Raw genomic sequence first — 25,441 nt, 5'->3', positions numbered from 1 at the left:
GTGGCCTCTCCCACTGCGGAGCGCAGGCTCAGCGACCATGGCTCACGGGCCTAGCCGCTCCGCAGCATGTGGGATCTTCCCGGACCGGGGCACGAACCCGTGTCCCCTGCATCAGCAGGCGGACTCTCAACCACTGCGCCACCAGGGAAGCCCGAATCCTAGTTTTTGATAGCCAAAAGTGCTATAGTCAATGTCCCATAAGTCATCAATCATACTCAACTGACTCAAAAGATGATTGGGCCACTCCTGTAACTCCTGGACTAAAAAGCCCTCAGAATAGCTCCATATTTAGAGTTGTGTGATAGACCAAGGCAAGGTAAAGGAGTCTGGTTTTCCCAAAGGAGAAAAGAGGGAGAAAGTTGCTTCTTTGTGTGAGCCTGTATATATAATAAAATTACTAATTAAGTACCTTTCTTTCGTTCATTACTGAATATGCCAAATATACAGAAAAGTAGAGAGATTAATATAACAAACACGAGTGTATCCACCACTCAAATTTAACAGATGTTAACATTTTGCTACATTTACCTCATATATTTTTTTCTAAGCACCTTTCTTTAAGGACCAATAAGTGCTGTACGTAATATAAAATAGTATTTATTGAAGATTTTATGTTCTCTACGCCTAGACATGGGGGAAAATAGATATTGTGTGATTTTTCTCTGGAAAACTTCATTACAGTCTTCCTTTTCTGAGACATGAGAGAGTTCTCCTGGAATTACTCCCAATTTAAATCCCAATTCCCTTCTGCATTTGAGGATGTAACGAGATGCTTTAAAGTATCTGTAGATTAAACCAGCTCATAAAATATAGTAAACAGACACAACTCCTTAGTTCAGGAAACTAAAAAAAATATATATATAGTGAAAGACAACCGTAGGCATAATAAAAGGAAGGATTGGTCAGCCCCCTTTATATCTTCAAAAATCTGTCTTCTGAGCTTGGAGGCCAGATAAAATTGAAGGAAGAACAGACGTGTTTTGAAGCTCTTAGTCTGGGATGAGATCCAGATTTTACTTATCTTAGCCATGAAGTCAATGATTTCTTTCCTTATGGGATGCGTTTTCTCTTTTTGATTTTCAGCAAATGTATGCACAGCTTGATTAACCTCTTCGTGCCAGATGGGGTGCCGAATGAAGAACTCTGTCCCCTGGAAGAAATTTGGGGCTGCTGTGAAGATGCTCTGAGCCTTATTAGCCACACTGTAAGTCAAACAATGATATTAAACTTTAAGCTAATTTTAAAGAACTAAATGATCTTATGTATTAGAAATTACATAGAATAATGCTTTTCGATATGAGTTTTAATGTAAATAAATTTGTATTAAAATGTGGTTACACACTATAAAATTTCCCTGGGTTTGTGAAATGTAAATAGTTAAAAGTAGAAAATTTCTAATACAGGTATACTATGGATTAGGTCGAAGTAGCAGTACCATCTGGCATTTTGAATTACTTTGTATTTTCAAAACCTGGTAGAATTATTCCCCTGTGATGAGACTAACCCTTTGAAAAAGTTTATTATTATTCTACCACTTCTGAGACAGGTGATAATAGAGTAGAAGGAACAATGAAGACCTGTGTTTTAGTCCCTCCTCTGCTGCTTTTTTTTCTTTTCAGTGCAGGTTTATTCAGTAATTTTTAGATCAGCTTTATTAAGATGTAATTTATATACTGTAATATTCACCCATTATATGTATATAATTCAGTGATTTTTAGTAAATGTATGGTTATGCAACTGACACCATAATCCAGTTTTAGAATATTTTCATTACTCCAAAAATTTTCCCATTGCCCATTTGCAGTCAATCCCTGCTCCCATTTTCAGGCCCAGGGAACCACTGATCTGCTTTCTAGCTCTATAGATTTTCTCATTCTAGACACTTCATATAAATGGAGTCATATTTGTGACCTCTTGTGTCTGGTTTCTTTCAGTTTAGCTTACTGTTTTTGAGGTTCACCCATGCTGTAGCATGTATCACTCTTTCATTCCTTTTTATTGCTGAATAAATAGAATATTTTTATAGGCTATTGAATTAGTATGTCACATTTTGTTTATCCACTCACTAGTTGATAAATATTTTATTTGTTTCCACTTTTTGGCTATTACAAATAATGCTGCTATGAACAGTTGTGTCTAAGTCTTCGTTTTCAAAGGTTTGTTTTCAATTTTCTTGAGTACATGAATTAATGGCTCATATGGTAACGCTCTAAACTTTTTGAAGAACTGCGATCTGTTTTCCAAAGTTGCTGCACCTTTTACATTCCTCCCAGCAGTGTATGAGGGTTCCAACTTCTCCACATCCTTATTAACACTTGTTATTGTCCATCTTTTTTATTATAGCCATTCTAGTGGGTATGTAATGGTAGTTCATTGTGGTTTTGATTTGAATTTCCGTGATAGCTAACACTGTTGATCATTTTTTCATGTGCTTATTGACCATTTGTTTATCTTTTTTGGAAAGATATCTATTCAATTATTTTCCCATTTTTTAAATTAGATTCTCAGTAAGTTATGTGTTCTTTATGTATTCTAGATACAAATCCTTTATCAAATATACTATTTGTAAATATTTTCTCCCAGTCTCTGGTTTGTCTTTTCATTTTCTTAATGGCAGCATTTAAAAAGCAAATATTCTGAATTTTGATGAAGACCAATTTATTATTTTTTCTTTTATGGGTCATGTTTTTAGTCATGATAAGAAGTCTTTGCCTATTCCAAATTTACAAAGATTTTCTTCTGTGTTTTCTTGTAGCTTTTATAGTTTTATTTCTTACATATAGGTCTGTGATTCATTTTGAGTTAATTTTTGTTTATGGTGTATGAGGTAAGGGTCTAAATGGTTTCTCATTTGTTTGTTTTTGCATATGGATATTCCTCCTCTGCTGTTTGACTTCAGTTTTCTCATTTGTAAAATGGAAATAATACCTTTTCTGACTCCCATACTGAGGTTTTAAGGATCAATTAAAATAATAATATGTGTTGTGAACTTTAACAACTCATACACAGGTAAGGTAAGGTAGTACTGTTATTATAAGGGAGCTATAAAATATTAAGAAGGTCAAATGGCTTGCTTAAAGTCACACAAAAGTCATTACTTGAGTCCATGTTAATATCCAAGGCTCCTGACTTGCCCAACTGCTTCTTCATATACAAACGTCTGCAAACCACAACAGATGGTGGAACAATATAGCAGGGTGACAACCTGGTACAAACTAGCATCATCTTACAGAAACCCAGAATTCTGGAGCTATGTAATTATGGCCTGTGTAAATTTAAGTTTAAAAAAAAACTTTAGCATTGAACATTTTGGAGATATATACATCTTTTTTTTCCCCTCATCTTAACTTTCTTTTGGGAAGAAGAGAAAATTAAATTTCTAAGCCATGAGCCTCATCTGGACCTTCAGATGTGTTTGCCATAGTAACAAATACAAACTAAAATTAAATTGTACTATAAATTCAAATTGATCAATTTCCATAGTCGCTATATAAGGCCAAAACTGCTCTGAGCATTTTGCCACTTTTATTCTGTCTAATGTATTACTGTTCCATCTCTCCGAATCTTGGGTTGCCTGTTAGAGAGGTTAATATTTTTTTAGTTTTTTGACCAGCCTCCCATCCATTATTGCTAATTCCCTGAAACATGATGGGATAGTTAGCTTTTCTATACAGAGATTAATTTAATAACCCTCTTGGCTCTTTACATAGTATATGTTGCTTTTTACTGTTTGAATGTGCTATGCATCCCTTTTGTTTTAAATACTTGGAAAAAAATTTGCCCTTATTTGACTTTTCTGATGACCAGTCACTCATTCATTATTTATTAAGCAGATAACCTTTATCAAGTGCCTCCATACAGTGGCAAAATGGCTATTGCACAAATATAAAACCTCAAGCCCACACTATCATACTTTACATTTTACAGAGCATTCTTACATCCATTATTTCATTTGACAGTCCGCCCCCCAGTAATTCTATGAAGTAGGAAATGCTGGTATTATCCTTGATATACAAATAAGGAAATTTTTAAGATTCAAAAAAGTCAAGTTACCAATTTGCCTAAGTTCATATGGCTAATGAATGAAAATCAGAACTAGAACCGTCTGACCTCAGTTCCAGGGCTCTTTCCACCAGAACACACGTCTTATTTACCTGCTTTTGCTAGGAATTTCAGTTCAAAGGAGAGGCTCAAGTTGGTATCTAGTACACTTTTTGCCTAGCCCTATATCCCAAAGATTTTCTCCTCTTTTTTTAAGTTTTATAGTTTTATATTTTACATTTAAGTTCATAATACATTTTACGTTAATTTTTGTATGAGGTGTGAGATTTAGGTTGAGGTTCATTTTTGCTGTGATATCCAGTTGCTCTAGCACCATTTGTTGACAAGGCTGTCTTTCCTCCATTAAATTGCTTTTGTACTTTTTTTTTTTTTTTTTTTTTTCCTGTACGCGGGCCTCTCACTGTTGTGGCCTCTCCTGTTGTGGAGCACAGGCTCCGGACGCACAAGCTCAGCGGCCAGGGCTCACGGGCCCAGCCGCTCCGCGGCATGTGGGATGTTCCCGCACCGGGGTACGAACCCGCGTCCCCTGCATTGGCAGGCGGACTCTCAACCACTGCGCCACCAGGGAAGCCCGCGCTTTTGTACTTTTGACAAAAAATCAGTTGGGCATGTTTGTGAGTCTCTTACTGAGTTCTCTATTTTCTCTATGTGTCAGTCCCTCTGCGAGTACCTGATTACTATAGCTACACAATAAGTCTTAAAAGCAAGTAGAGTGATTGTACCCACTTTATTGTTATTAGCTATCTAGTTCCTTTGCCCTTCTATATTCATTTTAGAATAATCTTGTCTAAATCTACAAAAATTCCTCCTGGGATTTTGATAGGAATTGCATTAAACTGTATTTGTTTCCTAGAACTGTGATAACAAATTAGCACAAACTGGGTGACTTATAACAAGAGAAATTTATTCTCTCACAGTTTTGGAGGCCAGAAGTCTGAAATCAAGGTGTCAGTAGGCCATACTCTTTCTGAAGGCTCTATGGAGAGGATCCTTCTTTGCCTCGTCCTGTCTTTTTATGGTTGTTGGCAAACCTTGGTATTCCTTGGCTTATAGATTCATAACTCCAGTCTCTGTCACCACATGGCATTCTCCCTCTGTCTTTCTCTTTTTCTTATAAGTACACAGCCATTATTGGATTAAGGGTCCACTCTACTTCAGTATGATCTCAACTTAGTTACATCTGCAGTGCCCCTATTTCCAAATATGGTCACATGATGAAGTACCAGGAAGGACATGAATTTTGGGGGAGGACTCCATCGAACCTAGTACACTTTATATCAAGAATTGACATCTTTAATTATATCTCAATTTAAAAATAGAATTGACATCTTTATTATACCGAATCTTCCAATCCATGAACAGGGTATGTCTCTTCATTTATTTAGATTTTTTATTTCTTTCATCAGCATTATGTAGTTTCCAGCATACAATTCCTGTACATGTATTGTTAGATTTATATCTAAGTGCTGTGGGGTTTTTTTTTTTTTGAGTGATCGTAAGTGGTGTCCTGTGTTAATTTCTAGTATGAAGAAATGCAGTTGCTATTTCTGTGTTTATTTTGTATCCCACAACCTTGCTGAACTCACTCATTTCAGGAATTTTCTTTGAAGATTCCTTAGGATTTCCTATGTAAACAACCATGTCATCTGCAAATAGAGACAGTTTTATTTCTTCCTTTCCAATCTATGTGCCTTCTCTTTCTTTTTCTTGCCTTACTGCACAGACTAGAACTTTCAGCACCATGTTAGTTAAGAGTAATGAGAGTGGATATTCTTGCCTTGTTCACTCTCTTAGGGGGAAAACATTCAGTCTTTCACCATTAAGTATAATGTTAGCCATAGGATTTTTGTAGAAGCTCTTTATCAAGTTGAGGAAGTTCCCACTATTCCTTTTCTCTGCTAGTTTCATGAATGAGTATTGAATTTTGTCACATGCTTCTCCTGCATCAATTGATATGATCATGTGATTTTTCTTCTTTAACCTGTTAATATGGGGGATTACATTGACTGATCTCAAATATTGAACCAGCCTTGCATCGTTAGAATAAACCCCACATGGTCATAGTGTATAATTCTTTTTTTTCTTAGCATTTTTATTGGAGTATAATTGCTTTACAATGGTGTGTTAGTTTCTGCTTTATAACACAGTGAATCAGTTATACATATACATATATCCCCATATCCCTTCCCTTTTGCGTCTCCCTCCCTCCCATAATTCTTTTTATATATTGCTGAACTCTGTTTGCTAGCATATTGTTAAAGATTTTTTATCTATATTCATTGGTCAGTAGTTCTTTTTCTGTACAGTCTTTGGTTTTGGTATCAGGGTAATACTAGATTCATAAAATGAATTGCAACGTGTTTCCTCATATTTTTGGAAAAGATTGTGTAGAATTTATGTCAGTTCTTTTCTTAATGTTTGGTAGAATTCTGCAGTGTAACTGGGCCTGGAGATTTTTTTCAAGAGTTTAAAACTACATATTCTATTTCCTTAATAGTTATAGACTGTTCACATTATCTATTTTATATTGGGTGATTTCTGATAATTTGTGTTTTTCAGTGAAGTGACCCATTTCGTCTAAGTTGTCAAAAAATTTTTTATATATAAATTGGTAGGGCCAAGGCTGACAACATCAGCATTTTATTTTTTAAAATTTATTTTATTTATTTATTTTTGTCTGCATTGGGTTTTTATTGCTTCATGCGGGCTTTCTCTAGTTGCAGCAAGTAGGGGGCTACTGAGCAGGGGCTACTCTTCGTTGTGGTGCATAGGCTTCTTACTGTGGTGGCTTCTCTTGTTGCAGAGCACGGGCTCTAGGCACGTGGGCTTCAGTAGTTGTGGCATGCAGGCTCTATAGAGGGCAGGCTCAGTAGTTGTGGTGCACGGGCTTAGTTGCTCCATGGCATGTGGCATCTTCCCAGACCAGAGCTTGAACCCATGACCCCTGCATTGGCAAGCGGATTCTTAACCACTGCACCACCAGGGAAGTCCCCTAAGTTGTCAAATTTATATGTATAGAGTTCTTTGTATTATTATTCCCTTATTATTCTTTTGATGTGTGCAGGGTCTGTAGTGATATTTACTGTTTTATTCCTGATATTGATAATTTACATCTTCCCTTCTTTTCTCTCTGTCATTCTTGCCAAGAGTTAGTAGATTTTATCCACCTTTTCAAAGAACCATCTCCTCCATTGATTTTCTCTATTGCCTTTGTATTTTCAGTGTTGTTGATTTCTGCTCTTTATTATTCACTTCATTCTGCTTGCTTTGCATTTAGTTTGCTCTTCTTTTCTAGGTTCTTGAGATGGGAACTTAAATTATTGAGACCTTTCCTCTTTTCTAATGTATGTATTTAGTGCTGTAAATTTCCCTTACTGAGCTGCTTTAGCTGTAGCCCACAAATTTTGCTATATTGTATTTTCATTTTCATTTACTTCAATGTATTTTTTTATTTCCTTTGAGACTTCCTCTTTGACCCATAGATTACTTCGTAGTGTGTTGTTTAGTTTCTAAGTGTTTACAGATTTTCCTGTTATCTTTCTGTTACTGAATTCTAGTTTTATTCCATTGTGGTCAGAGAACACAACTTGTATAATTTCAGTTATTTAAACTTTTTGAGATTTATTTTATGGCCCAGGATATGATCTTAGTAAATGTTCCATGGGCACTTGAAAAGAATGTGTATTCTGCTGTTGTTGGGAGGAGTAGTCTATAAATGTTGATTAGATCTCACTGGTTCATGGTGTTGCCAAGTTCTTGTATACTTTTCCTTATTTTCTGGCTAATTGTTCTATTATTTGTTGAGCAGGCACATTAAAATCTTCAACTATAACTGTGGAGTTATCTAGCTCTTCTCACTCCTATTGGTTTTTGCTTCATATTTTGTAACACTGTTATTGGATGCATGCACATTTATGATTGCTATGTCTTCTTTGTGGATTTCACCTTTTATCATTGTATAATGTTCCTGTCTGTCTCAAGTAATTTTCTTTGCTCTGAAATTACAATAACTAATATAATATTGCTACTCTTGCTATCCTTTGATTACTGTTTATATAATATACCTATTTCCATCCTTTTATTTTCAGTCTGCCTATAATGTTATATTTGAAGGAAATTTCTTGTAGCCAGCATATAGACAACACATTTTTTAATCCACTTTGCCAATCTCTCTTTTTTAATTTTCTCTCTTTTTTAATTATATTAAAAGTTTCAGGTGTACAACATTATAATTCAACACTGGTATACACTACAAAGTGATCACCTCAAAAAGTCTAGTTACCATCTGTCACCATATAATTGGCTCCCTTTACCACTTTTGCCCAATCCCCAGCATTCTTCCCCTCTGGTAAACACCAATCTAGTCTCTGTATCTATGAGTTTGTTTTCAATTTGTTTTGTTTTTCATTTGTTTTGTTTTTATTTTTTAGATTCTACATATGAGTGAAATCATAGCCTATTTATCTTTTTTCTTCAGACTCATTTAGCATAATGCCCTCAATCCATGTTGTCACAAATGGCAAGATTTATTCATTTTTATGACTGAGTAGCATTCCACTGTGTGTGTGTGTGTGTGTGTGTGTGTACACACACATATACACATATATGCCACATCTTTATCCATTTATCCATCCATGGACACTTAGATTTCCCCATATCTCAGCTATTATAAATAATGCTGCAACGAACATAGGGGTGCATATATCTTTTTGAATTAGTGTTTCATGTTCTTTGGATAAATACCCAAAAGTGGAATAGTTGGATAATATGGTAGTCCTAGTCTAAATTTTTAAAAGAATCTCCATAATGTTTTCCATACTGGCTGTACCAATTTACATTCCAAACAACAGTGCACAAGGGTTTTCCTTTCTCCACGTGCTCGTCAACACTTATTTGTCTTTTTGAAAATAACCATTCTAACAGGTGTAAGGTGGTATCTCATTGTGATATTGATTTTCATTTCTCTAATAATTAATGATGTTGAGCATCACTTCATGTATGTGCCTCTTGGACATCTCTATGTATTCTTTGGAAAAATGTCTACTCAGGTCCTCTGCCCATCTTTTTTTTTTATAAATTTATTTATTTATTTATGGCTACATTGGGTCTTCGTTGCTGCACGCGGGCTTTTGTCTAGTTGCAGTGAGCGTGGGCTTCTCATTGCACTGGCTTCTCTTGTTGCAGAGCACGGGCTCTAGGCACACGGGCTTCAGTACTTGTGGCATGCAGGCTCACTAGTTGTGGCTCGCGGGCTCTAGAGCACAGGCTGAGTAGTTGTGGTGCATGGGCTTAGTTGCTCCACGGCTTGTGGGATCTTTCCAGACCAGGGCTTGAACCTGTGTCCCCTGCATTGGCAGGCGGATTCTTAACCACTGTGCCACTAGGGAAGTCCCTGTTTTCTTATTATTAATTACTGCCTGTTTTTTCAGCTTAGAGAATCCCTTTAACATTTCTTGTAAGGCCTTCTTAGTGGTATGAACTCCTAAAGGAGTTAAAGCTTTTGCTTATCTGGAAAACTCTTAATCACTCCTTCAATTCTGAGTGATAACCTTGCTGGGTAGAGAATTCATGATTGGAAGTTTTTTCTTTTCAGCACTTTGAATATGTCATGCCACTCTCTTCTAACCTGTAAATTTTCTGCTGAAATATCTGCTGACAGTCTTATGTGGTTTCCCTTGTTATGTAGTAAGTTGTTTTTCTCTTGCTGCTTTTAAGGTTCTCTCTTTATTTTTAACTTTTACCATTTTAAGTATAATATATCTTGGTGTGTTTTTTGGGGGGTTCATCTTATTTGGAACTCTCTGGGTTTCCTGGACCTGGATGTCTGTTTCCTTCCCCAGATGGAGGATGTTTTCAGCCATTATTTCTTCAAATAATTTTTCCAGCCCTTCTTCTCTCTCTTCTCCTTCTGGGACACCTTTGATGTGCATATTAATACTCTTGATGTTATCCAAGAGGTCCCTTAAAATATCTTCACTTTTTTAAAATTCTTTTTTCATTTTGCTGCTCTGAGTGATTCCTATTGCTTTATCTTCCAGCTCACTAATTTGTTCTTCTACTTCATCCAGTCTGCTGTTAAACCCCTCAAGTGTATTTTTTAGCTCAGATATTACTTCTGTTTGCTTCTTTCTTATATTTTCTCTTCCAGTATCCTCCCAAGTTTGGTGAGCATCTTTGTGACCATTACTTTGAACACTTTATAAGGCAGGTTGTTTATGTCCATTTCATTAAGGTCTTTTTTCTGGGGATTTGTTCTTAGGTTTGGAACATATTCTTCTGTCTCTTCATTTTGTCTGACTCTTTGTTTGTCTATGTATATTAGGCGAAACAGCTACCTCCCCAGGTCTTGAAGGAGGGTTCTAGTGTAGCAGATGATCCATGGGGCCTGGAAACACATTCTCCCCGGACATCAGAGCCAGACACTCAAGAGGTGTCCCTTGTGTGGGCTCTTGTGGGGCCATAGCTGCTAATGGGGAGGGTGAGGCAAGGTGTGTGTGCTCACCCCCTTGATTGTAGCATAGCTGTTTCATGGAAGGTTGGGGATGAGGCACATGCCTGGCCTGGTTGCAGAACAATTGTTGCATGGTGTGGGGGTGGACTCAGGGTGCTCTCATGGCCCAGTTGTGGTGAGATTGCTGCACAGGTGGACAGTACACAGGGTACCCGCCTGGTCTGATTGCATCGCAACTGCTGCGCTTAGGCGGGGGAGGGGGGTAGTGCTCTCACCTGGCCCAGGTGTGGGGCAGCTGTGTGTGAAGTGGGTGGGTGCTCAAGGTGCTCACCCAGTCAGGCTGTTTTGCAGGGTGTGCAGAGCATGCCCAATGGTGTAACCAGGCTAGAGGGAGGGCACCAAAAATGACACCTGCCAGCTCTGTCATCACCAAGTTAGGATATGATTGCAAAATGTTGTCAGCCACAAAAAGACAACCCTCAGAATGGGAGAAGATATTTACAAATGGACAAAGGGTTCATCTCCAAAATATATAAACAGCTCATGCAGCTCAATATTAAAAAAACAAACAACCCCATTAAAAAATGGGCAGAAGACCTAAATAGACACTTCTCCAAAGAAGACATACAGATGGCCAAGAAGCACATGAAGAGCTGCTCAACATCACTAATTATTAGAGAAATGCAAATCAAAGCTACAATGAGGTATCACCTCACACCAGTTAGAATGGGCATCATCAGAATATCTACAAACAATAAATGCTGGAGAGGGTGTGGAGAAAAGGGAGCCCTCTTGCACTGTTGGTGGGAATGTAAATTGATACAGCCACTGTGGAGAACAGTATGGAGGTTCCTTAAAAAGCTAAAGATAGAATTACCATATGACCCAGCAATCCCACTACTGGGCATATACCCAGAGAAAACCACAATTCTAAAAGACACATGCACCCCAATGTTCATTGCAGCACTATTTACAATAGCCAGGTCATGGAAGCAACCTAAATGCCCATTGACAGACGAATGGATAAAGAAGATATGGTACATATATACAATGAAATATTACTCAGCCATAAAAAGGAATGAAATCGGGTCATTGTAGAGACGTGGATGGACCTAGAGACTGTCATACAGAGTGAAGTAAGTCAGAAAAAGAAAAACAAATATCGTATATTAACGCATATATGTGGAAGCTAGAAAAATGGTACAGATGAACCAGTTTGCAGGGCAGAAATAGAGACACAGATGTAGAGAACAAACGTATGGACACCAAGGGGGGAAAGTGGTGGGGGGAGGGGTGGTGTGATGAATTGGGAGATTGGGATTGACATATATACACTAATATGTATAAAATGGATAACTAATAAGAACCTGCTGTATAAAAAAATAAATTTAAAAAAAGAAAAGAGAGGCTTCCCTGGTGGCGCAGTGGTTGAGAGTCTGCCTGCCAATGCAGGGGACACGGGTTCGTGCCCCGGTCTGGGAAGATCCCACATGCCGCGGAGCAGCTGGGCCTGTGAGCCATGGCCGCTGAGCCTGCGCGTCCGGAGCCTGTGCTCTGCAACGGGAGAGGCCACAACAGTGAGAGGCCTGCATACCGAAGGAAAAAAATAAGAAAAGAAAAATGGTGTCAGCCAATGCTTCCGTCCCTGGGAAAAGTCTCAGGAGGTTCCTGCCTCCCCAGCAGCTACTTTAAGATTAGTAAGTGGGTCTCCCTTACTTATAGCTTAGGTGCTTTTCAAACTGTTGCTTTTTCTCTGGATCTCCATGTGAAATGGATTGTGCATGAACTGTTTAAGAGCAGGTTTCTTGTTCTCTGTAGTTCTGTGATTCTTCTGACCTCTTAATCCCCATTGATTTTCAAAACCAGACATTTTGGGAGCTTGTCTTTCTGGTGCTGGACCCAGGGATTGCGGTGCTTGATGTGGGGTTCAATCCCTTCACATCTCAAGGGAAAATACCATATTGTGGTATCCCTCCTCACTTTGGGTCACTGCTCCTAGAGTGGAATCCATGGCAAGACCATGTCTCTGCCTCTCCTATCTGTCTCAAAGTTTATCTTTTAGCTTTTGTTTGTGGAGGTGCTATTCATCTAGTTTTCAGGTCTTTTTCAAAGGAAAACCGTTCCAAATATAGCTGAAAATTTGTTGTGTCTGTGAGAGGAACTGTGTTCATGGTCTTACTGTGCTGCCATTTTGAACCTCAACCTTCAGTCTCTGTCTTTTTTATTAATTAAAGTTTAATTGACTTAAAATATTGTGTTAGTTTCAGGTATACATCAAAGTGATTATTTTATATATATGTTTTTTTTCAGATTATTTCCATTATAGGTTATTATAAGATACTGAATATCATTCCCTGTGCTATACAGTAGGACCTTGTTACTTATCTATTTTATGTATAGTAGTTTGTATCTGTTAATCCAGTACTCCTAATTTATCTATCCTCCCCTTTCCCTTCCCCTTTGGTAACCATAAGTTTGTTTTCTATGTCTGTGAGTCGTTTATATTTTGTATGTAGATTCACTTGTGTTATTTTTTACCTTCCACATAGAATATTTGTCTTTCTCTGTCTTACTTCACTTAGTATGATATTCCCTAGGTCCATCCATGTTGCTGCAAATGCAATATTTCGTTCTTTTTTATGGCTAATATTTCATTGTGTGTATATATGTGTGTGTGTGTGTGTGTGTGTGTGTGTGTGTGTGTGTATATATATACCACATCTCCTTAAGCCAATTGTCTGTTGATGGGCATTTGAGTTGTTTCCATGTTTTGGCTATTGTAAATAATGTTGTTATGAACATTGGGGTACATGTATCTTTTCAAAATAGAGTTTTCATCTTTTCCAGATACATACCTAGGAGTGGGATTGCTGGATCATATGGTAGCTCTATTTTTAGTTTTTTAAGGAACCTCCATACTGTTTTCCATAGTGGCTCCACCAATTTACATTCCCACCAACAGTGTAGGAGGGTCCTCTTCTCCACACCCTTTCTAGAATTTATTATTTGTAGACTCTTTGATGATGGCCATTCTGACCAATGATAACTCATTGTGGTTTTGATTTGTGTTTCTCTAATAACGATCTTGAGCATCTTTTCATTGTGCCTATTGGCCATCTGTCTGTCTTCTTTGGAGAAATGTCTGTTTAAGTCTTCTGCCCATTTTTTGATTGATTTTTTTTGATATTGAGTTGTATCAGCTGTTTTTATATTTTGGATATTAAACCCCTGTTGGTTGCATCATTTGCAAATATTTTCTCCCATTCTGTAGGTTGTCTTTTTGTTTTGTTGATTGTTTCCTTTGCTGTGCAAAAGCTTATAATTTGCTTTTATTTCTTTTGCCCTGGGAGACTGACCTAAGAAACTATTGCTATGATTTATGTCAGGGAATGTTTTGCCTATGTTCACTTCTAGGAGTTTTTTGGCATCATGTCTTATATTATATTTAGGTCTTTAAACCATATTGAGTTTATTTTTGTATATGGTGTGAGGGAGTGTTCTAATTTTATTACATGTAACTGTCCAGCATTCCCAACACCACTTGCTGAAGAGACTGTCTTTTCTCTATTGTATATTCTTGCCTCCTTTGTCAATTAAACGTTAGTGTGTGGGTTTATTTCTGAGCTCTCTATTCTGTTCCATTGATCCATATGTCTGTTTTTCTGTCAGTACCATGCCATTTTTATTACTGTAACTTTGTAGTAGTATCTGAAGTCTGGGAGGGTTATGCCTCCAGCTTTGTTCTTTTTCTTCAGGCTTGCTTTGGCAATTCTGGGTCTTTTGTGGTTCCATATAAATTTTAGGATTATTTGTTCTAGTTCTGTGGAAAATGTCATGGGTATTTTGATAGGGATGACATTAAATCTGTAGATTGCTCTGGGCAGTATGGCCATTTCAACAATATTAACTCTTCCGGTCCAAGAGCATGGGATATATTTCCATTTCTTTAAATCATATTCAGTTTTATCAGTGTTTTATCATTTTCAGCATATAGGTCTTTCACCTCCTTGATTAAGTTTATCCCTAGGTATTTTTGATGCAATTTTAAATGGGAATTATTATTTTTTTAACATCTTTATTGGGGTAAATGGGAATTATTTTAAACTTTCTTTTTCTGATATTTTATTGTTAGTGCAAAGAAATGCAACAGATTTCTCTATATTAATCTTGTAGCCTGCTACCTTTCTGAATTCATTTATCACTTTTAATAGTTTTTGTGTGAAGTCTTTAGGGTGCTCTATATAGAGTATCATGTTATCTACAAATAGTCACAGTTTTAATTCTTCCCTTCCAATTTGGATACCTTTTATTTATTTTTCTTCTCTGATGGCTATGGTTAGGACTTCAAATACTATGGTGAATAGAAGTGGTGAGAGTGGGCATCCTTGTCTTGTTCCTGAATTTATTGGGAAGGCTTTCATCTTTTCACCATTGAGTATTATGTGGCTGTCGGTTTGTCGTAAATGGCTTTTATTGTGTTGAGATATGTTCCCTCTATACACACCTTGATGGATGAGAGTTTTTGTCATGAATGGATGTTGAATTTTATCAAGCACTTTTTCTGCGTCTATTGAGATAATCGTATGGTTTTTGTGTTTTATTAATGTGGTGTATCACATTGATTGAGTTGCATATATTGAAGCATCATGGCGACCCTGGATTGAATCCAACTTGAACATGGTGTATGATCCTTTTTATGTATTATTGTATTCGGTATGCTAAAAATATTTTTTGAGGATATTTGCCTCTATAGTTGTCAAAGATACTGGCTTATAATTTTCTGTTTTTTGTAGTGTCTTTGGTTTTGGTATCAGGGTGATAGTGGCTTCATAGAATGAATTTTTGGGAGTGTTCCCTCCTCCTCAGTTTTTTGGAATAGTTTGAGAAGGATAGGTATAAGTTCTTTGTATATTTGGTAGAATTCCCCAGTGAAGCCATCCAGTCCTGGACTTTTTTTTTGCAGGGACTTTTTATTATTATTACAGATTCTATTTTCACTTCTAGTGATTGGTCTGTTCAAATTATCTGTTTCTTCATGGAAAGATATCCCATGCTCTTGGATTGGAAGAATTAATAATGTTAAAATGTCCATACTGAGCTTCCCTGGTGGCGCAGTGGTTGAGGGTCCGCCTGCCGATGCAGGGGACGCGGGTTTGTGCCCCGGTCCGGGAGTATCCCACATGCCGCGGAGCGGCTGGTCCCGTGAGCCGTGGCCGCTGAGCCTGCGCGTCCAGAGACTGTGCTCCGCATTGGGAGAGGCCACAACAGTGAGAGGCCCACGTACCACAAAAAAAAAAAATGTCCATACTACCCAAAACAATCTACAGATTCAATGCAACCCCTATCAAATTACCCATGATACTTTTCACAGAACTAGAAGAAATAATCCTAAAATTTATATAGAACCATAAAAGATCCAGAATTGACAAAGCAGTCCTGAGGAAAAAGAACAAAGCTGGAGGCATAACCCTCCCAGACTTCAGATAATACTACAAAGCTCCAGTAATCAAAATGGCATCATATCGACACAAAAGCACACATGGATCAATGGAGCAGAATAGAGAGCTCAGAAATAAACCCACAAGGGCTTCCCTGGTGGTGCAGTGGTTGGGAGTCCGCCTGCCGATGCAGGGGACATGGGTTCGTTCCCCGGTCCGGGAGGATCCCACATGCCACGGAGCGGCTGGGCCTGTGAGCCGTGGCTGCTGAGCCTGCGCGTCCGGAGCCTGTGCTCCACAACGGGAGAGGCCACAGCAGTGAGAGGCCCGTGTACCGCAAAAAATAAAAATAAAAAAAAGAAAGAAACCCACAAATCTCCAGTCAATTACTCTGTGAAAAAGGAGGCAAGAATATACAATGGAGAAGACAGTTTCTTCAGCAAGTGGTGCTGGGAAAACTGGATATACCCCCTAACACCATACATAAAAATAAACTCAGAATGTCTTAAAGACTTAAATATAAAACATGACACCAAAGAACTCCTAGAAGTGAACATAGGCAAAGCATCCTCTGACATAAATCGTACCAATGTTTTCTTAGGTCACCCTCACAAGGCAATAGAAATAAAAGCAAAAATAAACAAATGGGACCTAATCAAAAGCTTTTGCACAGCAAATGAAACCATCAATGAAATGAAAAGATAGCCTACAGACTGGGAGAAAATATTTACAAATGATGTGACCAACAAGGGCTTAATTTCCAAAATATACAAACAGCTCATACAACTCAATAACAAAAACAACCCCATCAAAAAATGGGCAGAAGACCTAAACAGACATTTCTCCAAAGAAGACATACAGATGGTACATGAAAATATGCTCAACATCACTAATAGAGAAATGCAAATCAAAACTACAATGAGGTATCACCTCACACCGGTTAGAATGGGCATGATCAGAGAAATCTACAAACAACAAATGCTGGAGAGGGTGTGGAGAAAAGGGAATACTCTTGCACTGTTGGTGGGAATGTAAATTGATACAGCCAATATGGAGAACAGTATGGAGGTTCCTTATAAAACTAAAAATATAGTTACCATATCATCCTGCAGTTCTGGGCATGTATCCGGAGCAAACTCTAATTGAAAAAGATACATGCACCCAATGTTCATACCAGCACTATTTACAATAGCCAAGACGTGGAAGCAACCTAAATGTCTGTCAGCAGATGAACGGGTAAAGAAGATATGATAGATAGATAGATAGATAGATAGATAGATAGATAGATAGATAGATATACATGCACACACAGATACTACTCAACCATAAAAAAGAACAAAATAATGCCATTTGCAGCAACATGGATGGACCTAGAGATTACCATATTAAGTCAAGTAAGTCCAACAAAGACAAATATCATTTGATGTCACGTATATGTGGAATCTAAAATATGATACGAATAAACGTATTTACAGAACATAAAGAGACTCACAGACATGGAAAACAAACTTACGGTTACCAAAAGGGAAAGGGGGTGGGGGGGGATAAATTAGGGGTTTAGGATTAGCAGATACAAACTACTCTGTATAAAATAGATAAACAACAAGGTCCTACTGTATAGCACAGTGAACTATATTCAATATCTTGTGATTAACCATAATGGAAAAGGAAAAAAATTATCTGTTTCTTCTTAACTCAGTTTTGGCAGGCTATGTTTCTAGAAACTTGTCCACTTCTTTTAGGTTCTCCAATTTGTTGGCGTATAACTGTTCATAGTAATCTCTTATAATATTTTGTATTTCTGTGGTATTGGTCATTATTTTTCTGCCTCCATTTCTTATTTTGTTTATTTGGGTACTATCTCTTTCCTTGGTGATCCTGGATAGTGGTTTGTCAATTTTGTTTATCTTCTTAAAAAACCAGCTCTCGGTTTTACTGATTTTTTCTATTTTTTAAAAAATATCTTGGGCTTCCCTGGTAACGCAGTGGTTGAGAGTCCGCCTGCTGATGCAGGGGACACAGGTTTGTGTCCCGGTCCGGGAAGACCCCACATGCCACGGAGCGGCTGGGCCCGTGAGCCATGGCCGCTGAGCCTGCTCGTCTGGAGCCTGTGCTCCACAATGGGAGAGGCCACAACAGTGAGAGGCCCACATACCGCAAAAAAATAAATTAAAAAAATATATATATATATACAGGGTAACCAGTCAAAGGAGCACTCAACCAAGAGTGAGTGCCCCTGGCTTCTAGTCTCATCTGTGCCACAAACACACTGTGGCTCTAGGCAGATGGCACCACCTCTCTTGGTCTGTTTTCTTATCAATAAAATGAGTTTTCTAGAGATTTCCACTTTTGGAGTGGCAGCATGAGAACCTGATAGGACCAGCTGCCCAGCAAAACAACCACAAACTTGGATAAAATATTTTAAACCTATTTAAATTAGTAATCAGTAAGAGAAATATTACCAACATTGGAAGAAATGGGCAAAAAAAAATACAGAAAAAAACATTTAAAGTCTCTGGAAATTGTCCTTAGAGCATACATAAAATGAAGAAAGATCTATAGAATATCTACTAAATCTTGGAAAGAAACGTGAGTGAGTCTGTGGTACTTGAGCCATGACCTACTCCCTTCCTGTCTCTCCCCCAGATTAGCATGAGGGAAGCTCCATTCCAGGCAAGTATGGCCAGGAAAACAATGCTCACACCCCCCTCAAGTGATATGGTATGCCACAAAGAGCAGCAGGCTGCCAACACTTCTCATTCCACCTTGAGATGCAAGTTGCAAAGCCTCAGTTCCTGGCAAGTATGGCCAAGAGAATGAGCCTCCCTTCCTTCACCCAGCCTCCACTTATAGGGCAGATTATGTACCTCAGGCAAGTCAGACCAAGAATATTAGAGCCCTGGTTTTCCTTTTCCCAGCTAACTCTTAGGGCAGTGGTTCCATACCCAAAGAGGCAATCCAAGAAAACCAGAGACTACTACTACTACCCTACCCAGCACCCTTCTGTTAAACAAGAGGTATCACTCAGAGGAAAGGAGTCCACTGCTCCCCCCTCCCACCCCTCAAAGGTCTGGAGCAGAGGCTCAGAGATTTTCCCCAGGGAGAAAGGCAGTCCATAAGAACAGAGAGCTTCAAACTTCTCTCTAAAGGAACTTACTTCACTTGAAACAGGGTGTGGGAAAGTTCAAGCCAAAGAGTAGTCTTGAAAATAATGGAGATTTTGGTGGTAAGCAATTAAGAGGAGGATAGTAGCTCTGTTTGAACAAGTAACTCACAGACCAGCTATATTACCATAGAGAGCTATGGAAAAAGACAGCTCAGAAGAGCCTTACTGGCGTCAGAACAAACCTCAAAGATTTGCATTAAAGACCATCCCTACAAAGTTGTCTGAATATAACTGGTTTAGACTGTAGAGCAGTTTACACCTCCAGGCATTGTTGAAAACAATAGAGCAATCATCATGCAATTAGAGGAGCATAACAGCTGGATGTGATACCAGCAGTCAGCCAGCGTAATAGAGACATCAGAGAAAGAGAAAGTTAAAGAGAGCCCTACTCAACACTGTCAGCCCATGGTGACTACTGCACGTAACCAAGTCTGTGTCCTCTGAGAAGCAACATAAGAAGCTTCACATGTGAGGAAACTAGACTTTCCTAAAATAGTCCAGTAGAGTTACTACACAAATAAATACACAAACAACAACAAAAACAAGCCCCAGGGTTGGGGGAATCAGTCTCTAGAGTTGCCACCTAAAATGTTTCTAATATATTACATAAAATACTCAGTTTTCAAAAAAAAATATGAGACATACAAAGAAACAAGAAAGTGTGACCCATACACAGGAGAAAAAGCAAGTAACACTAACTCTGTGACATGACCCAGATATCAGACTTAACAAAGATGTCAAAGTAACCATTACAAATATGTTCACAGAACTAAATGAAGCTAAAAGAAATAAAGGAAGGTGTGATAACAATGTCTTAACAAATAGAGAATATCAATAAAGACATAGAATATTGTTTTCAAGAATTATATGAAAAATCTGGAAGTGTAAACTACAATCAGTGAAATTAAAAATTCACTAGAGGGGCTGAACAGTAGATTTTAACTTGCAGAACCCAGCTGTTTCAAATCACCAAATTTGAAGATAGATTGATAGATTATGCAATCTGAAGATAAGGGAGAAAAAAGAATTTTAAAACTGCCTCAAAGAAAAGTGGAACATCATTAAATACACCAACATACACATAATGGGAGTATCAAGAATGGGAGAGAAGAACAGGAAAAAATATTCAAAGAAATAATGGCTGAAAGCTTCCCAAATTTGACAAAAAATATTAATCTACACATCCAAGAAGGTCAGCGAACTTCAAATCAAATACACAAAGTGATCCACACACAGAAACATAATACTAAAAATACTGAAAGCCAACTACAAAGAGAATATCTGAAAGGAGTGAGAAAAAATGATTTATCACTTAGAAAGGAACCCCAATTATCAGTACTGAAATCGAATCAGTAATTTAAAAACTCCCAATAAACAAAACTCCAGGACCAGGTGGCTTCACAGGTGAATTCCACTAAACATTTAGAGAAGAGTTAACACCTATCCTTCTGAAACTATTCCAAAAAATTGCAGAGGAAGGAACACTTCCAAATTCATTATATGAGGCTGCCATTACCCTGATACCAAAACCAGACAAAGATATTACAAAAAAGAAAATTGTAGGCCAATATCACTGATGAACATAGGTGCAAAAATCCTCAACAAAATACTAGCAAACTTGGTGGTGTGATGAATTGGGTGATTGGGATTGACATGTATATGCTGATGTGTATAAAATTGATGACTAATAAGGACCTGCTGTATAAAAAATAAATAAAATTTAAAAATTTAAAGAAACTAGCAAACCAAATGCAACTTTATATTAAAAGGATCATACACCGTGAGCAAGTAGGATTTATCCCAGGGATGCAAAGGTTTTTCATAATCCCCAAATCAATCAATGTGATACACCACATTAACAAATTGAAGAAGAAAAACCATATGATCATCTTAATAGATGCAGAAAAAGCTTGATAAAATTCAACATCCATTTATGATTAAAAAAAACTCTTCAGAAAGTGGGCACAGAGAGAACATACCTTAACATAATAAAGGCCATATACAACAAACCTACGGCTAACAACATACTCAATGGTGAAAAGCTGAAAGCATTTCCTCTAAGATCAGGAACAAGACAAGGATGCCCACTCTCACCACTTTCATTCAACATAGTTTTGGAAGTCCTATCCAGAGCAATCAGAGAAAAAAAAGAAATAAAAGGAATCCAAATTGGAAAAGAAGAAGTAAAACCATCACTGTTTGCAGATGACATGATACTATACATAGAAAATCCTAAAGACACTACCAGAAAACTACTATAGCTCATCAATGAATCTGGTAAAGTCGCTGGATAGAAAATTAATATACAGAAATCTGTTGCATTTCTATACACTAAAAAAGAACTATCAAAAAGAGAAATTAAGGAATCAATCCCATTTACCGTCACATCAAAAACATTAAAATCCCTAGGAATAAACCTACCTAAGGAGGCAAAAGATCTGTACTCCAAAAACTAGAAAGTGCTCATGAAAAAAAATTGAAGACCACACAAACAGATGGAAAGATAGACCATGTTCTAGGATTGGAAGAATCAATATTGTTAAAATGACCTTACTACCCAAGGCAATCTGCAGATTCAGTGCAATCCCTATCAAGTTACCTATGGCATTTTTCACAGAACTAGAACAAAAAAATTTTAATTTGTACAGAAACACAAAAGACCCCAAATAGCCAAAACAGTCTTGAGAAAGAAGAACAGAGCTGGAAGAATCGTGCTTGCTGATGTCAGACTATACTACAAAGCTACAGTCATCAAAAGAGTATGGTACTGTTAAAACAGACATAGATCAATGGAACAGGATAGAAAAACAGACATATAGATCAGTGGAACAGGATAGGAAGCCCAGAAATAAACGCACGCACTTATGGTCAGTTAATCTGTGACAAAGGAGGCAACGATACACAATGGAGAAAAAATAGTCTCTTCAATAAGTGGTGCTGGAAAAACTGGACAGCTACATGTAAAGGAATGAAATTAGAACATTCTTTAACACCATACACAAAATGGATTAAAGACCTAAATGTAAGACTGGATGCTATAAAACTCCTAGAGGAAAACATAGGCAGAACACTCTTTGACATAAACCACAGTAATATTTTCTTGGATCACTCTCCTAGAGTAATGGAAAGAAAAGAAAAAGTAAACAAATGGGACCTAATCAAACTTAAAAGCTTTTGCACAGCAAAGGAAACCATAAAACAAAATGAAAAGACAACCTACCGAATGGGAGAAAATATTTGCAAACCATGTTACCAAAAAGGGATTAATTTCCAAAATATACAAACAGCTCATATAGTTTAATATCAAAAAACCCAGACAACTCAATCAAGAAATGGGCAGAAGATCTAAATAGACATTTCTCCAAAGAAGACATACAGATGGCCATTAGGCACATGAAAAGATGCTCCAACACTAGCAGATAACATTCTTTGCTGAACCAAGATGGCGGAGTAGAAGGACATGCTTTCACTCCCTCTTGTGAGAACACCAGAATCACAACTAGCTGCTGGACAGTCATTGACAGGAAGACACTGGAACTCACCAAATAAGATACCCCACATCCAAAGACAAAGGAGAAGCCACAATGAGATGGTAGGAGGGGTGCAATCACAGTAAAATCAAATCCCATAACTGCTGGGTGGGTGACTCACAGACTGGAGAACACTTACACCACAGAAGTCCACCCACTGGAGTGAAGGTTCTGAGCCCCATGTCAGGCTTCCCAACCTGGGGGTCCGGCAGCGGGAGGAGGAATTCCTAGAGGATCAGACTTTGGAGGCTAGTGGGATTTGATGGCAGGACTTTGACAGGACTGGGGGAAACAGAGACTCCACTCTTGGAGGGCATACACAAAGTAGTGAGTGCATAGGGGCCCAGGGGAAGGAGCAGTGACCCCAGGGGAGACTGAAGCAGACCTACCTGCTAGTGTTGGAGGGTCTCCTGCAGAGGCGGGTGGTGGCTGTGGCTCACCGTGGGGATGGGGACACTGGCAGCAGAAGTTCTGGGAAGTACTCCTTGGAGTGAGCCCTCCCAGAGTCTGCCATTAGCCCCACCAAAGAGCCCAGGTAGGCTCCAGTGTTGGGTCACCTAAGGCCAAAGAACCAACAGGGAAGGAACCCAGCCCCACCCATCAGCAGTCAAGTGGATTAAAGTTTTACTGAGCTCTTCCCACCAAAGCAGCACCCAGATCTACCCACCACCAGTCCCTCCCATCAGGAAACCTGCACAAGCCTCTTAGATAGCCTCATGCATCAGAGGACAGACAGCAGAAAAATAAGAACTACAATCCTGCAGCCTGTGGAACAAAAACCACATTCACAGAAAGATAGACAAGATGAAAAGGCAGAGGGCTATGTACCAGATGAAGGAAGAAGATAAAACCCCAGAAAAACAACTAAATGAAGTGGAGATAGGCAACCTTCCAGAAAAAGAATTCAGATAGTGAAGATGATCCAGGACCTCAGAAAAAGAATGGAGGCAAAGATTGAGAAGATGCAAGAAATGTTTAACAAAGACCTAGAAGAAGTAAAGAACAAACAGAGATGAACAATACAATAACTGAAATGAAAACTACACTAGAAGGAATCCATAGCAGAATAACTGAGGCAGAAGAACGGATAAGTGACCTGGAAGACAGAATGGTGGAATTCAGTGCTGCAGAACAGAGTAAAGAAAAGAGAATGAAAAGAAATGAAGACAGCCTAACAGACCTCTGGGACAACATTAAACGCAACAACATTTGCATTATAGGGTTCCCAGAAGGAGAAGGGAGAGAGAAAGAATCAAAGAAAATATTTGAAGAGATTATAGTCAAAACTTCCCTAACATGGGAAAGAAATAGCCACGCAAGTCCAGGAAGTGCAGCAAGTCCCATACAGGATAAACCCAAGGAGAAACATGCCGAGACACATGGTAATCAAACTGTCAAAAATTAAAGACAAAGAAAAATTATTGAAAGCAGCAAGGGAAAAACGACAAATAACATACAAGGGAACTCCCATAAGGTTAACAGCTGATTTCTCAGCAGAAACTCTACGAGCCAGGAGTGGCATGATATACTTAAAGTGATGAAAGGGAAGAACCTACAACCAAGATTACTCTACCTGGCAAGGATCTCATTCAGATTCTATGGAGAAATCAAAAGCTTTACAGACAAGCAAAAGCTAAGGGAATTCAGCACCACCAAACCAGCTCTACAACAAAAGCTAAAGGAACTTCTCTAAGTGGGAAACACAAGAGAAGAAAAGGACCTACAAACACAAACCCAAAACAATTAAGAAAATAGTCATAGGAACATACATATCGTTAGTTACGTTAAATGTGAATGGATTAAATACTTCAAAAGACACAGGCTTGCTGAATGTATACAAAAACAAGGCCCATATATATGCTGTCTACAAGAGACCCACTTCAGACCTAGGGACACATACAGACTGAAAGTGAGGGGGTGGAAAAAGATATTCCATGCAAATGGAAATTAAAAGAAAGCTGGAGTAGCAATACTCATATCAGATAAAATAGACTTTAAAATAAAGAATATTACAAGAGACAAGGAAGGACACTACATAATGATCAAGGGATCAATCCGAGAAAAAGATATAACAGTTATTAATATATAAGCACCCAACATAGGAGCACCTCAATACATAAGGCAACTGCTAACAGCTGTAAAAGAGGAAATTGGCAGAAACACAGTAATAGTGGTGGACTTTAACACCTCACTTACACCAATGGACAGATCATCCAAAATGAAAATAAATAAGGAAACACAAGCTTTAAATGACACGATAGACCAGATAGATTTAATTGATATTTATATGACACTCCATCCAAAAACAGCAGATTACAATTTCTTCTCAAGTGTGCATGGAACATTCTCCAGGATAGATCACATCTTGGGTCACAAATCAAGCCTCAGTAATTTTAAGAAAATTGAAATCATATCAAGCATCTTTTCTGACCACAGCGCTATGAGATTAGAAATGAATTATAGGGGGAAAAAACGTAAAAAACACAAACACATGGAGGCTAAACACTACTTTACTAAATAACCAAGAGATCACTGAAGAAATCAAAGAGGAAATCAAGAAATACTTAGAGACAAATGACAATGAATAGACGACAATCCAAAATCTATGGGATGCAGCAAAAGCAGTTCTAAGAGGGAAGTTTATAGCTATACAAGCCTACCTCAAGAAACAAGAAAAATATCAAATAAATAATCTAACCTTACACCTAAAGGAACTAGAGAAGGAAGAACAAAGAAAACCCAAAGTTAGCAGAAGGAAAGAAATCATAAAGATCAGAGCAGAAATAAATGACAT

At 38.0% G+C, this 25,441-nt stretch overlaps 1 protein-coding gene across 1 annotated transcript in view; it reads left to right on the top strand.

Moving 5' to 3' along the window:
• TEX11 (testis expressed 11) overlaps window positions 1–25,441 on the top strand; it is a gene marked incomplete at both ends in the record, with an annotated part of 320,506 nt that overhangs the window by 283,346 nt on the left and 11,719 nt on the right. The window contains one exon of the mRNA XM_082682068.1: window positions 1,084–1,204. Within this exon, the coding sequence (XP_082538194.1) occupies window positions 1,084–1,204 (121 nt within the window). The remainder of the gene's footprint in view (window positions 1–1,083; window positions 1,205–25,441) is intronic.

The sequence above is a fragment of the Grampus griseus genome (genome assembly GCF_964374135.1).
Source record: "Grampus griseus genome assembly, chromosome: X".
Lineage (NCBI taxonomy): Eukaryota > Metazoa > Chordata > Mammalia > Artiodactyla > Delphinidae > Grampus > Grampus griseus.
This window is presented reverse-complemented; position numbering and strand designations above follow the sequence as displayed.